The sequence below is a fragment of the Populus alba genome, chromosome 10 (genome assembly GCF_005239225.2).
Source record: "Populus alba chromosome 10, ASM523922v2, whole genome shotgun sequence".
Classification (NCBI taxonomy): domain Eukaryota; kingdom Viridiplantae; phylum Streptophyta; class Magnoliopsida; order Malpighiales; family Salicaceae; genus Populus; species Populus alba.
The window spans coordinates 11,396,267-11,411,165 of NC_133293.1; the positions used below are offsets into that span (position 1 = coordinate 11,396,267).

General features: G+C 34.9%; 1 protein-coding gene and 1 long non-coding RNA gene across 4 annotated transcripts; both read right to left on the reverse strand.

The window, feature by feature from the left end:
* Positions 1–922: 922 nt before the first annotated feature.
* On the reverse strand, positions 923–5,854 carry LOC118046524 (uncharacterized). 2 transcript variants are annotated; one of them, XR_004687181.2, is made up of 6 exons: positions 5,505–5,847; positions 5,368–5,415; positions 4,620–4,675; positions 4,428–4,529; positions 1,898–2,918; positions 923–1,497 (listed from the first exon to the last, which is right to left on the reverse strand). It is a non-coding gene; the product is annotated as an uncharacterized lncRNA (long non-coding RNA). The 2 variants fall into 2 exon arrangements; XR_012170898.1 differs by lacking the exon at positions 923–1,497 and having other exon boundaries at positions 2,349–2,918; positions 3,016–4,529; positions 5,505–5,854.
* A 1,682-nt stretch (positions 5,855–7,536) lies between these two features.
* LOC118046523 (uncharacterized) lies at positions 7,537–14,548 on the reverse strand. 2 transcript variants are annotated; one of them, XM_035055463.2, is made up of 9 exons: positions 14,399–14,548; positions 13,627–14,238; positions 13,169–13,268; positions 12,610–12,666; positions 11,968–12,085; positions 9,999–10,078; positions 9,104–9,165; positions 8,898–8,991; positions 7,537–8,074 (listed from the first exon to the last, which is right to left on the reverse strand). In XM_035055463.2, the coding sequence occupies exons 2-9, from the start codon at positions 14,004–14,006 to the stop codon at positions 8,018–8,020; spliced, it is 948 nt and encodes a 315-aa protein (XP_034911354.1). In that variant the 5' UTR covers positions 14,007–14,238; positions 14,399–14,548; the 3' UTR covers positions 7,537–8,017. The 2 variants fall into 2 exon arrangements, with proteins under 2 accessions (XP_034911354.1, XP_034911355.1); XM_035055464.2 differs by lacking the exon at positions 14,399–14,548 and having other exon boundaries at positions 13,627–14,372.
* Between the last annotated feature and the right edge of the window lie 351 nt (positions 14,549–14,899).

The following is a 14,899-nucleotide window of genomic DNA, read 5'->3' on the forward strand; positions in this document are numbered from 1 at the left end:
ACATGATGATTTCAGTACTCTTGTGCGCGAAAAGAAAAGGCTACAAATTAATGATTTCCAATTTGTGTTTTCTTGTGTGTGACAAAAAGTGATTGCAAGCAGCTCTACTGATGTGCTCAAGGTTGGAAAGGAAAAAAAAGGTCTTAAAAAGGAGATTCTCCAAAAAAAAAACCTGTGCTTCATATATGCCTGTGATTTGTTTGTCTAATCGGGATGCATGGAGTTCTTTGGAAGGTGAAAAGCACAATTCCTGTTTACATTTTAGATAATTAGTAGAAAAAAAACTTGTAGTTTAGTTGGAATACGGTAACACCTGTTCAAATCTCACATTTTGCACCTACCGGCAGGAGATCCCGTGGAGGCTTGCCAACTCTGTGCACTGCATGCACCGGAGACATGTTGAAGCATGAGGCAAAGGAAAACGAGTTTTTATGTCTGGTTTAGAGGCTGTCCTGCGGCTGTAACTCTAGCTTTTTGTGATCGCAGTGGTTCTTAATTAGCAATCAAAGATATTTCGTTAAATGAGCTGTTGGCATAGAAGTTATGAATAATTTAATGAAAAAAGATTGAAAAGCTCTAAAATTAAGGTTTTGAGTTTTTTACATGAAATTCATGCAAATCCCACGATCATTTTTTTTTTCTTTCGGTTTTATGTCTCTCACTTTTAAGAAATTATACCTTGCATGTTACCGTTGATATAATTGATAAATATTTACATACTACTTGTAGAGCGCACGGATTTAGTAAATTAAAAAGTTCTAGTACGTAGCATTTTTTTTCAATAATCAATTCGAGAGCAATGGCTTTTAGAAGAGAAAAAAAATCTGAATATATTACGTTGGCTAGTCCAAAAGTTTGAGTGGTTAGTGCCACTGCTATTTTTCAACTTCTAATTTCCGATTTGAAAACTTCCCCGACCGCACCACTCTTTACGCCACCACCAGCACACCACTGACCCAACAAAACCAACCATCATCACCATCACTAGTCCGCCATCACCTGTCAGCAACCCCCTCCCTCATCCTCACCACCAATACCGAACAAAAAATCATCCACAACCCGGTATTCATAATCCATCATACAACACAACCACCACCATCTCCATGACCTATTATCACCGAATCAACCTTCTCCTCCACACTACCACAACAACCATTGAACCTCATATCCTCTCCTTTTCTCGAGATTCACCTGACTTATACGGCACCGCCAGATCCAACACTACTGACCTCACAGCCCACCCGAAGCACCAACCACGCCCCAACCAAACCCATCTGCAACCACGCTCAAACCAGGAATATTGCCACGAGCACAAAACCCACTTCCAGTGTCCAGTAACCACCACGTACCACCAAGACAACCCCATTAAACTCACTAGCAACACCAAAACCGAGCCCACCACACCTATGGACCAAGCCCAACTGAAGCAACACCATTAATCGCCAATGACGAAGCAAGAGAGGAGAAAAATACAACCTAACTTGAAGAGAAATCGACCTAAATTTAGAGGGGGAACAGAGAAAGAGAAACAATGTGTAGTTTGTAAATAAATGAAAAAGTAAAGGATGTATATTTTATATTGAAAACTGAAAAGAAACACTTTTTTTTAAGTGTTTATAAATGTGAATTTTTATTTTATAATAAATTAAATGAACTTTTTTAGTTATTTTTTTAATGCTATTATATAGATATTTATAATATTAAAAAATAATACTTGACATTTGAAAGTATGATAAATATTACTTTTCAAACTTGAAAATACATTAAAAAAAATTTAAAATTCATTTTTAATAACAACAATTTAAAATGATTTTTAAAAAAAAAAAACCCGGACAAGCTTTGAAAACCATGCCAATAGAAAACAGATTAAAAGGATAAATGCGTGCTCACGAGACACCTGGTATCCATGGTTGTTCTCACTAGGCCCACAGGCCTAATCTTACAACCTTGTATCATAGCCAAAACTTTCCGGCGGTTTAACCCAAAGAGCTCAGCTGAGTCGTTGACGTCGTCCAGAGGAGGTGGGCAAATAACCTCACTTGAATTAGGAACATTGAGCAAATAACAAAATTTCTCCACTGTTGGACATAACTCCTCCGTGGTAAAACCAAAGTGAAAGAGACTAAAAAAAAGAAGTCCCAACTCCCAACACCTCGCAGCAACTCTCGGAATCTCCACTCCATCTTGCCACCTTTCAAAGAAAATAGAGCCTCAAGCTCATACTTCTTGAAGTTGATCCTCTCCACCTTCGACATAGAACAAATTCACTATCCATTGTGTCTCAAAAACTAAACCCTAAACATGAGTGTTGGCTCTATAAATAGATACTTTTAAGATCCATACCCATGAAAACAAAAACTAGGAGTCCAATCATAAGACTCATTGAGAAGGAAATGTTTAAATCATACATGCACCATAAAATCTGGGGAAGAAAAGAGCAAAATGGAGCAAACAACTAAGCGTTAATGGATGATGTGCATACCTCTGAATTCAAACTAGCCGGAAACTGAAAAAAAAATATTCCAATCTCTCATTCATTTCCCTTCTTTTCTCGATGTTTTTTTTCCTTACATAGGAGTTAGTATTTGAAGATCTACAATCTAAGCAAAGTCATCAGAAAGTAGGATTCGATACTTGTTGAGGTAATTATGTTGGATCCTGAGGCAATACCTGATCCAATGGCTGAAATGTAAAGCCAATGTCAGCAAGTTTCTACAACATGAAAAAAAGACAAATCAGAAAATATAAGAAAGCACATAACTGGAAGCACAAGCCAAGTTCGTATCCTGGAAATGATTAATGCAATGAAAAACTTAAAGCTAACTGAAAAAGAATATCTAGATTTGTTTCCAAATGCCAATCTGGCTCCAATTGACGCACAAAAGAAGATATGTGTTGTCCATGCTATAAAATAGGACCTGCAAAAACAATAAAGACTTCGAGTCAGGTTCATATAGTCATACTTTGGAAAAAATAAAAAAAACTAATAAATCATACATGGTTCAGTTAAATTACATGCAGGACCAGCCCAAAGAAGCTTGAGTTCAGTTCAGTTTGAACTCAACAGCTATAACCAAGCTTGAACAGGCTAAAGAGCAGGTCAGCTTCAACCTTAGTTTGACTTGGCATAGGCTACCACTGGAAATCTGCCCTTTGATCCTTTTTTTGGTGGTGTAAGGTCAGAAAGACATTTTAGGTTTTTGATGAGCGAAGAGAGGTGCTTCAGTATTTTTGATTAAAACTCAAATAACAAACACTTTGAAACTTAAAACTTTTTAGAATTCAATTTAGAGGTCCTAAACTTTCTGCATGTTAACAAAGAGAAGGGGTTTCTAGATTTGAAGGATGCAAGAAATTGGTATGTACTAGGGTAAGAGAAATCAAACTACACCATGGTCCAAAGTGCGCCCATCCATGCTTAAACATGAGCACGGTCCAGGCCAAGCCTTTTCCAAATCAGCTTCTTTTTCCTTGAGTTATTTATAAGGAGAACCAAATAATTTGCCTGATCTTTAACCATTCATGTAAGTTACAACATTCCTGATTTGCATATGATGTTCAAAGGTATGCAATTATTCATGCAAAAGCAGCTCAAATGTTATACATTATATCAACATCACAAATCAGCAAGTCGCGCATTGGACTTAAACTAAAAGCGAGGAAGGGCAATAGAAGGTAAAAGACTATCAACAAGGTAGAACAAGGATAATATAAAGGTGTTGGAAATAAGTACAAATAAAAGAGGGACAATAATGAGAAATATCTTATAGCCAATTTATCAACTTATGTCCTGGAAGAAAATCAAAATCCAGTTTCATATCTTAAACAATTCCATTTTCAGAGAATGAACCTTGGCCACCAGCAACTAAAATTAAACCAAAAGGTGGATAGAGAATGAATACATGAAAATTTCAATTATTCTCACTAGATCGCTAAACCCTTACAATAGTCAATGTTCTTCTATTCTGTGCCCATTACAGCAATAATTAAGGAGTTTGATTTTCATAGTCTGTACTGACAGTGCATTGTTATATATAATTTTGATAATAGATATACGAAATCCATTGACCAACTTGGAACTTTTGCAGTTTTCCATTCTCCAAGTCTCCTTGGTCAGAAGAGAGTATGTAAGTTTGAAAACTTCATAAAAAAGAAAATGAAAAGGATGCAGTCTCTTTCACATTCCTCTGCTAGGGTAATATAAGTCCGAAAGGCAGTTAGCCAGTTACTCCTGCATTTCCAATTGACACTACTAGAAACTATTTTAACCATGTTAGATTTCAAGGAAATCAATGTAATTAATAAGTTCCAGATTCTGCTATAGAAATGCAAAACACAAAGCTAATGCAACAATCAGCATACATCAACTGGTTATTTGATGAAATGATACCAGATGGATTTCAAGATGACCATGATTTACTACTTACCCCACTTTCATCATCAAGAGTTCTTTCCATAAGATAGATATCACAATATTTACTTATTTCCGACAGCACATCCACCACAGATTCCCTGACAGTTACATGATCCTACAAAAGCATATCATCTGGCATCAGTTTCAGCTCCTTCAGACAACACTCAACAACTAATTTAGTCACCAACAAAACACAGGAATAGACCTGAAGTCATCAGGACTGCTTTCTTCAAGAATAACTCCCAGTAATCAACAAGTCATCTGCACAAGAAAAACATACAATAAACCTTCTGATTTTGTATGACTATCAGTAAAAACAATGCAACCCTTCTGAATTTGTAATTCAGACCACGTATTAAACCAGATGTAAAGACTTTCTTTTTTATGTAATTGGTAATCATTGGATAAAAAAATGCCAGAGGTTGAATTTCTCAATCCCCATGTGCTAGCAATTCCATAACAACATTTCTAGAATTATATAGCAAATATAACATAATTGCTTTTCATTTACATTGATTTACAGCAAAGTTTCTAGTAATTTTTTCTTAAGTAATTAGCAACCATAAAACACAAACTCCATAAGAAAAATCCGAAATCTTGAGTCATTCCCTAAACCAAGACAATTCTTCGAATTTCTCAATTTTTTTCTTATAATTATAGATCTTCTTCCTTTTCTTTTCTTTCCTTTCCTTTCCTTTCTTGTTTTTCTTCCTGCAAGCTCCACTACAGAATCCAAAAAAATCTACGAGAAGTGGAATTAAACTTCAACAAAAAAATGCCAACATTAACTAATTCATTGAGTAGGTGTTAACATTATTAAACAATAAATTGCCGACCAACATCAACTTATTCAATTCAGTGGAAATTAATTAAGGTAATCGAAGCAAGAAAGAAAACCCACACACAAAAAAGAGAAGACGATATGAATAAAACAAAAGGACATTTAATCTCACCTTTCGACCACCATTTAATTTCGCTTGCACAGTTTATTGCAGCGAGAGCTACACACCAAAAGATAAAAAATAAATCAATAAGGGAAAGAAAAGAAAATGTGAAACTGTTGCAAAAGAAAAGAAAAGACCTTCATCACCTTTGAAGAAATGGATAACTGATCCTCCAACTAAACAGCGGGAAGTGTGAAACGTCAGCTCCCGCCGTCTCTCCACCATATTTCTTACTGCTGTTAAGGATAATAATACTAATAAAGTTGGTTTTCATTGCATTTATTGATTGTCTTTCACCCAAGATCAGCATGCCATGTTTTCATTCCTTATATTTAAATAAATAAATTTATGAGATTAAAACCATTTATTTATAGCCGCAAGAGATTATATTTAAAAATGGGGGACAGTTCTAATATTTTCTTGATGTCCTGATCCATGTACTGGATTGACTTTAGGGTTTTCTCAATTCAGTATGCGAATTTATTTTATTTTTTTTCAAATAAGTATATGGGTTTCTTTAAACGGGTCCTTGAAGCCAGATGTTTCTGTTTTTATCATTATTTGATATTAAAAAAAAAACCATGTTTATTATTCTAATAAATTAAGTTGGGTTTTACCATCGTTATTAGAGTACTCAATATATATACCAATAGTTGCTTTTTATAAGAGAGGTATAAACACATAATATATATAAATTTAGTTAAAATACATGATTTTTTTTCTTTTGTGTTTGTACCTGTCTTTCTCGATTAGTGAAATAATTATTAATAATTACTTCTTAAATAAAATAAAATTCATTTATATTTTCTTCAATTTGGATGAAGACATCTCAAAAAAAATAGATTAAAAATATCCTATATTTAGATACAAATGACAACAATTAAATTTGTAAAGACAAATTAAGTTAATTTTCCTTTATATTCATATTTTCTCTTATAATATTTATTTTACACTTTTTGGAAAAAAACACCACCCAACCCCAAGTTAATGTTAAAAAAACTTAAAAATAAAAACTAATTTTCAAAAATCTTTGTTTCCCTCCCTTCCCTATTTTTTTTATTTGAAAAATTACATCAGCTTTTAGTTTGATCATTTTTATTTTGCTTTCATGTTATATCTTAAAATTTAAAATAAATTTCAAATAAACTTTAAGAGATATAATTCAATTATTGAAGTTTTAGATTTATTTCTAAGAGCTCACCAGTTTAAATCTTATAAATTTTAAGATCACTGGAAACTTATATAGTCATTAATTTTAGGGTTTATAAGATTAATCGAGGTACGTAAAAACTAATCTAGACAACTATATTAATAAATAAATAAATAAAAATTAAAAAAACAAAATTATCAGATTCCAAGACAATTGTTTTTCCGGGCTCCTCCCTTTCTCTCCATTAGATTACAATAACAAATGAAAATCAATTTGGAATTTTTTTGGGGGGATTTCTAGTCAAATCTCTAAACCCATCACTGTCAAACGGACTCTCAACGCCACCAAATTCTTAGTGAGTGTGGACTGGGTGTGGTTTGGAGTGTAGCCATCAGTTGACTTGGAGAGAGTTGAGTCGACCAAATCCTCCCGTTTTCAATTTCTGCCAAATCCTCTCTAGTTTGCTGTAGTGGATGACTGTGACCAATCATTTCAATTAATTCCTTACTATTCTAAAGATGGCTATGATTGTTTGAAGTGTAATTTTTAAAATTATATATAAAATGAAAAAAATAAAAACAACCAAACTAACCCTCGCTGTAATTCTCTCAGCACAAATTAAATGACGAGGGACTATACTAACAAGATCAAAATAGTTGCGGGGCTAACTATTTTAAGCAATTGTTGAAGGACCTTAATGGAGTTTACCTAGGATAAGATGACTTTTATTAGATAGTACTACTCAAGTCTCATTGAGCTAGCTTCCCGAGGATTGCTTCACAATGTATAAAATAATACTAAATCGGTTTAAGATAATTTTAAAAAGTAAATTCAGAAACTAATTAATAAAACTTTACTAATTACTCCCCTTACTCACCGAACAGCATAAAATTACTCGGAGCTATCCTTCTTGGGAAATTCTCCGGCCTGTTTCAGCTCTCCTGGTGTTTTCACTAGTAATGTCAACAGAATAACTGAGAAATAGAAAGGATTAAACATAGCATTGAGAAGAATTACTCCGCATCTCGTTAGAGAAAAAGGAAAGATCAACGGGATCAAGCATCATTTATCGATCTAATAGGGTACATGAAGGGTGGCAACAAGATAAAATGCTAAAAAGTAGTTATAGTTATAATTTAAGCACCGGATATTCCACTCCAAGGTTCACTTGTCTCGTGAATTTGTACACAGGAAACTTTTAACTCAAAATTCATCTAAAAAACAGTGATCAGGTTAGAGATTCTCTCCCTGGAGCCAAGGAGCAACGGGCACTTGGTGTTTCTTATTATCCGGTGCCTGGGCTTCATATCTGGTGAGGTAAACATTTCAGGTTCCAAAAATGGGATCTCTACAAATTTCTCCATTGTGGGGACCCATAAGTGTGATGACTGTGTAGTGTGTACACAAAAGGAAGAATGGCCTCCTACCAGCTGCTTAACATATACAGTAGTAAAATTTCTGTACTTGCACAGACCAGATAAAATCCAAATCGACCTCAAGAATTCTCCATCAGCACCTTGGCTCCTGCTTCCGTTGGATTCCAGAGGGCGAGCCAAACATCATTGACTAGAGATACAAGGGAAACAAAACAAACCAAAATTAAGAAAAACAGCTGATCAAAAGCTTTCTTATCTAGCGAAGATATTTCACCAGCACCAGCACAAGCACAAGCACAATCATAGGTCTAATGTCTGATAAATGTTCCAGGCCAGACTGCCTAACATAAGCAGATCAATCCTCTATCAACCACCAAGATTCAAATTGTCTTAACAGAATGAGGTGAGTACTTCGAAGTAATTGGGGCCCTCAGAATATCAGCCCGTGCAAGGGTGGAAGTAGTTGAAATAAATGGGAAAAAAAAGACTGAAAAACACCAAGATAAACAGTGGATACAATAACACATTATGACAGGAAAACATAGTGAAATCTGCATCGCACGTTCAGGCCACACGTAGCTTAAAAAAAAGGATATTTCGTGGGGGGGAATCCTAGGAAGAGGAAAATAAAAACACATACAGGATCTGCTAAAACAACTTAAAGAGGTACGTGTATAGATAAAAAGAACCACAAAAGGAAGAAAGACAGAGTACGTGATCACCATACAGTCCTTCCATAAATTTGTTATAAAATTAAGTAATCATCAATTTGAAAGAATATTTTAGTTTAAATATGTTCTTTATGTAACTGTGACAACCAAGGAAAAACGTATAGCAACAATCATCCAGGGTCATCAGATCATTTGTCTGCATTGGTAATATACAAAAGACTTGCTCTTGCAATTTTTTTTTGTTTCATATTCGTTGACACATGAGTCTTAATGTAACAACCCACAAAGACCCCATACTCATCCACAGAAATGTGCAATCAAATTAAATTGAATATGGATTACCTGAACTGTATTGGGCAATATACTATTTGCAAGATCCTCGTTAATGGACACAGGTAGTGGTGGCATCTGACTCATTCCAGGCATCTCTCTCATACTGCAAAAAACAAAGTAGGATTTCTCACAGCTTAGCAATTCATAGCCAACAATAAATAGCATGGCATTTAATAGCACCAAAACAAAAATAAAGTTATTGAGAATCCACGTACTCATTCAGGATGGCAGTGATATTGTTCCTTGTGTGACAAAGGAGGTCAATGTTATCCTGCAACTGTTTATGAAAATGTTAAACTAACAATCCATCCTCAGAAACCACGACTAGTCTTCTGCTACTCTAAACCTTTTAACTCAAGTTCAAAACCAGTATCATAAACTGGCTTCTCAGACCTCTTAAATAAACACAAGAACAAAAGTTGGGAAATAATATCAAAATCCTAATACCAAGTGGCAAATATTAGCAGCAAGAACTTGATTTGTTGAAAAATCCCACCAATGAACGCCCAATGGTTATAAATAGTGGACCAGTTTTGCAAGTCATCACAAGCATTGCTTAAGAGCACACTTGCATAGGTCCATCAAATTGCACTGTGGCATTTTGTAGTTTCAGCCATGCTCTGATATTCAGACTTTCCCTTTTGTATCCACCAAAGTTGCAAAAATGCGATTTGAAGTATATGCGATTTGTAATAGCCCATGTATCTAACTGCAACCATTCAATGCAAAACCTTCTAGGGCTATACTGTAAATGCATTTTTTCTTTTCACCATGAAGACAAGGCAGGTACATAACCAGCCCAGAAATACACAAAGTCATCTTTGCAAAGACCAGTTTATATCTATTATGTTCAAGAGCACATTCCATTGAAAGGGAAAAGGACAGCGTTCCTAGAATAAAAAAAGATGGTGTCTTTGATACATTGCATCTGATTTCAACCCATCAATTATTGAAGGATATGGATCAAATTTCAAGAAGATTTAAGAGAAATAGCAGTCACTATATGTCCTTTGCACATAGTGCAGAAAACTGTTGAATGTGCATCCGCTTGCTCTCAGCTAATACTTATTGTTTAAATCAACATTTAAGAAAAAATTTAACAGTATTCACCTTGAATATGGAAAGGTTCGCTGAGATCTGCCTAAAAGCCTGGGCATTCTGGTCCAAGAGTCTAGCCATCCCACTAATTCCTGAAACCCACCCAGGTAAATTCATATAGTAATAAAACCATAAAAACTTGCAACCAAGGAACTCGTAAAAGAAAGAAGAGTTATGAAGGCAAAGAGTAATCTGCATGATGAAAACGAGACACAACAGAATATAAAGAAAAGAGGAATGGAGGAGATAAAAACAGACATTTTTCACAAGGCAGAAAATCTTGAACAATATATGACATTACAAAAATATTGATTTGAAAGAAAATAACCCACACTGAGCAAACTGTTCTACAGCCAACTTTTGACAGCATAACTTTTTCCAAGTACCTTCTTAAGGGTTCCTCTTACTAACCTCAGGCCATTCAATCACATAACTGCCCACTTACTATGCTTTCTCTGGAGTAGGTTGTTGTTTCTCAATTGTTCCACAAAAAATAAAAATATTGCATTTTGATCCAACCAAAATAGAACATCACCACATTGTCATGCTGTGGTCTGCGCCATGACGTACAATATCTCACATATTTCATCTGAGACTCAAGGCCCATTTATATGCATGAGTTAAATCCATATTTTCCAGTTTTTTTTTTTCTTTTTATTTGAGCTTAGCTTAGATTGCCAAAGTGGTCAGCAGAACATCAGCCACAGCCAGGATGGATATTGGACAGATAAATCTCAAAATGATGCAGCCAATGTATGGTTACAAAAAAAAGATCCGAGGGGACAAGCAAGACCTGAAAATACACCCTAACCATTCAGAATGTTCTGATAATGAATTTCGTAATCAGCCACAAAAGCAAAATCCAACTTGCTGGTCATTACCAGCAGTGTCTGTTGGAACTAGCAGCCTTTTTATTGGCTTTTGGCAGCCAACTTTGAGCACATTTATTAGAAAAATGATTCAATTCAACAACAGTAGGGTTCTTTGCATTGTTTAGTCACTGGTCAGGCATCTGATTATTCATGCTTTAAGTTCTCTTAATGATGAGATTCCTTTATACAAAGTAATCATAAGCAGCTTAAAAACACATAAATAGGTAGTGACTTCGAGTCATCAACAATCTCTTCACCATGAAGAAAGCTCTTTAACAAAAAACAACTCTTTTGGACGCCATGTTATGTTGAACTTTTAAATGAAATGAAATTTAGTTTTTTCTCTAGAATCATAGCAGTTATCAAGCTCTTTTCTGTTATGTTTTCTTTCTAGCATCTTTCCTGTCAAAAGAAACTTTTCTCTTTAGCTCTCATCCAAATCTCAGTTACTGCATATTATTTCATCTCTAGAAAAATTATACATTACTCCTTTTCTTAGCCTCCCAAAACTGAAATTAGTTTATTCTAACCTCTCCCAACCTGCTTTTATCACTCCCTTTGAAATATAGCCCTATTCTCACATTATCAAGCTATGCTACATGACAAAAAATAGAACAAGAATGCTCCAATCAAAGTGAAGAAATTTCACATCCAAATTTACAGAAGTTTTCAAAAACTTCCATAAACCACAGCGCTAGAATCAAAGCTACGATGCTCAAAGTTAACTTCACCTTAGCAAAAACTTGCCCACATCCCTTTTCAAAATAAAACATAAAGAGTTTGAACTTTAAATTTTGAACTTAAAAGAGTTTTTCTTTTAAATTCTGAAACAAAGTTACATAGAAAAAGAAACAAAACAGGAGCATCAGATTTTAAAACATGTATTATGTATGTATATTTACACACACATATTGATTAGTCAAAATTGCAATTATATCATGCTGCTGATCTGCAGTTTGAATGCAAATCATATACCAAACTCCAGCACATGAAAAGAGAGAGAGATTTGGACAAATAGGAGCCAGAAGTTACTTAATGCAGTTAATGCAGAAAACGCAAACAATTGAGACATTAAACAAAGATATTTCTCATAAAATGTGAAGACTAACCTTCAAAAGGCAAAGGTTCACTTTGGTCCATATGGTGCATCATTAGAGGATAAGCAGCCATGTTCTGTGGTAAAGCTGCAGCCATGTTCATCTTCGAGGATGATTCCACCAGCTTATCCTGAAGAAGCATGATCTTTAGAATACTGGTTCCTCAATCAACATTACATCCTAAAGACATTAATCATTTCAATCCATTAAGATAGAATTTAGATTGTCGGTTCTATGCTACATATAAATAAGTTGTAAGCATGAAGTTTACTTAATGCAATTTTTTATCACTTGTCCAGCCATGACAATTCAATCAAAATCAGAATTCCTGCTTCCATAAAAAAAAAGGGGGCATGGCTGCTACACACTTCAACTTGGAGGAGGTATCCACAACATGGATAAGTTTAGCATTTTGGAGACAATCATAACCAAAATTGTTACCCAAACCCATAAAACGAAGTCCCAGAACAATGGATGCAGCAAATGTAACTATATTAGCACCTAGCATCACATTTCTGTTTGATGGACAAGTATAATTACGGTAAGTAAAAGTTCAATATTGAAGTTCAATACATTCTTTAACCTGAAACTTAAGCACCATTTCTTTTTCTCAAAGCACTGAACCATGTGATAAAACAAACAATCTAAGATTACCTTCCTGTTGTTGATCATCTTTCCCATGTTATAATCTTCTGCTTTCCTTCTCTTTCTCTGCAGAAGATTTTCATAACTACCTTTAAGTCACATAAGCAGATGTGAGGAAAACTTTAACTACAAATATTTAGCAAGCAGTACACATGATCCATGAGATTGGCCAATGAAAAAGGTTTATGACATAGATAACTGATCATCAGATACATCAAGGCATAAAGACCCATCTGTCTAGGCAGAAAATACCTAACTACAGTTGCCCTCACTTTTTTTTTTTAACAAGCTTAAATTATTATTATCCCAAAGCCCTAACCAAAGCCTACATGCATGAGAAACATCCGATGCCATCTTCTACAGAAGCTTGATTTGGTTCAGGAAAATGAATGAAACAAGAAATTCAACAAAAGAAGGTTGAGTCTCACAACATTTATACTTTCTATTTGAAGAATGAACAAGAAAGGGGAGCCAAACGGAGCAAAAACTATTTGATAATTCAAAATTTCCAGTATGATGAATGATGTCTTTCAAAAGCTTCCAAATGAACTACAGGGGGGGAACCTACCATCATCCACCTACACCTTAACGCAACATCACGAACAGTTTTATCACGGAGCATGGCTGCAATCTTTATGTATCTCAGAATAGTTGGTTCATCGGCATGTCTGTAAATTCAAATAGACACATCAGTGCTTGAAAATTATCTACAAAGGCAAAAGTAAGTAAAATCCTTCCTGATAGCAACAACTTCAGACAATATCAGAATAGACCGGTTGAAATTTTTAGCAGCATAACCACATCAAATCAAACTTTAAAACACAGAAAACAAGAGAAAGCTAATAAACAATCATCAACAATGTCAGGGGCAAGTACCCATATAACATATAAAACAACTAATAATACACAGGGTATCATTTCTTGATCTAGAAACATTACATGAATGAATAACTAAAGCAAACAAAGTTTCAGCTAAGATGGAAAATGGGGAGAGAAAAACAATAACCCTGAAAACAAATAACCTACTTGTGAAGGCCTTCCTCGAGTTTATACTGCTCCTCGACGGACCACTCAACAGCCAAGCCAGCGTCATGCTTTAAGCCAGGAACGGAATCAAGAAGTAACGAAGATGAGGCAGAAGAATTTCCGGCTTGAGCTTGAATAATTCCACCACTTCCACTACCACCAGGACTGTTATTATTACCAATCAAGCCGAAACTCCCAGGCAACATCAAGCTACTACTAGTACTGGTATTGATCCCAAAGTAAGACCCCATCCCAATGGGAACCATATCCGTTGTGCAGTCGCTGTTTATAGCGCCTGATTGAAACGAAATTGCGTGTCGATTAAGTGCAGAAGGTAAGGTTCCCTCTCGGTGAAACCCTGTGTTAGACTCTGCTGCCATTTCTTCCTTTCTCTCTCTTGGCTTTAAGTTTAAACCACCATCATCACCACTTCAAAACTAATTGAGCTCCAATCAAGAATCAAAACACCCCCAAATCTAAATTCACTGTCAAAAACAGCTGATTCAGCTCATGTTTTCAGCTCAAGAACCAAAAGACATGCCAAGATGTAAGGAGAACATTTCAAACTGAACCCTAATAGACAGAAAGCCCAAACTAAATATTGGTCCCAAGCTGAAAACAGAGAAATAAAAATTATCAGTAAGTGTCCAAAATATGTGAAAGAAAGGTCTAAACAGAAGAGAAATTTAAAAAAAAAAAAAAAATGAAGGGAAGGGGACGTGTGGTAATGAGAATGAGAGAAAAAGGAAAGGTGGGTGATTGAATGGTTTACCTTTTTGAGGGCTTACTTTCCGACGAAGCCCTAATTGGTTACTTGCCTTCTTCTTTTTCTCTCTCTCACTTCCTCTCACCCCTTCCTGCTTCAACAATACATACATGCATGCATGCATACACACACACACATACATACTCTTATACTTTACCCCCTACTCTAAAAAAAAAACATCTTTTCCTTCGAATTGGTTAGCTTTGAGTCCGACTAGGTATTATCATTTAAATTTGCTAAAAATAAATAATCAATATCTAAATAAGAGGGTTCTAAAAAAGAAGATTTTTCATTATTAATATTGTATTATAAAGTTATTGAAGAAGAACGCCAAAGAAAGTACTTTATTATTTCTCTAGTTAATTTTTTATAGAAAAAAGAAAAATGGAAAGTCAATTAATGTTGAATGTAATATAATAATAATAATAATAACTGATGATGATGATGGATACAGATCTCGGAATTCAGGAACAGTGCCATATCTTGGAATTCAGAAACAGTGGGAAT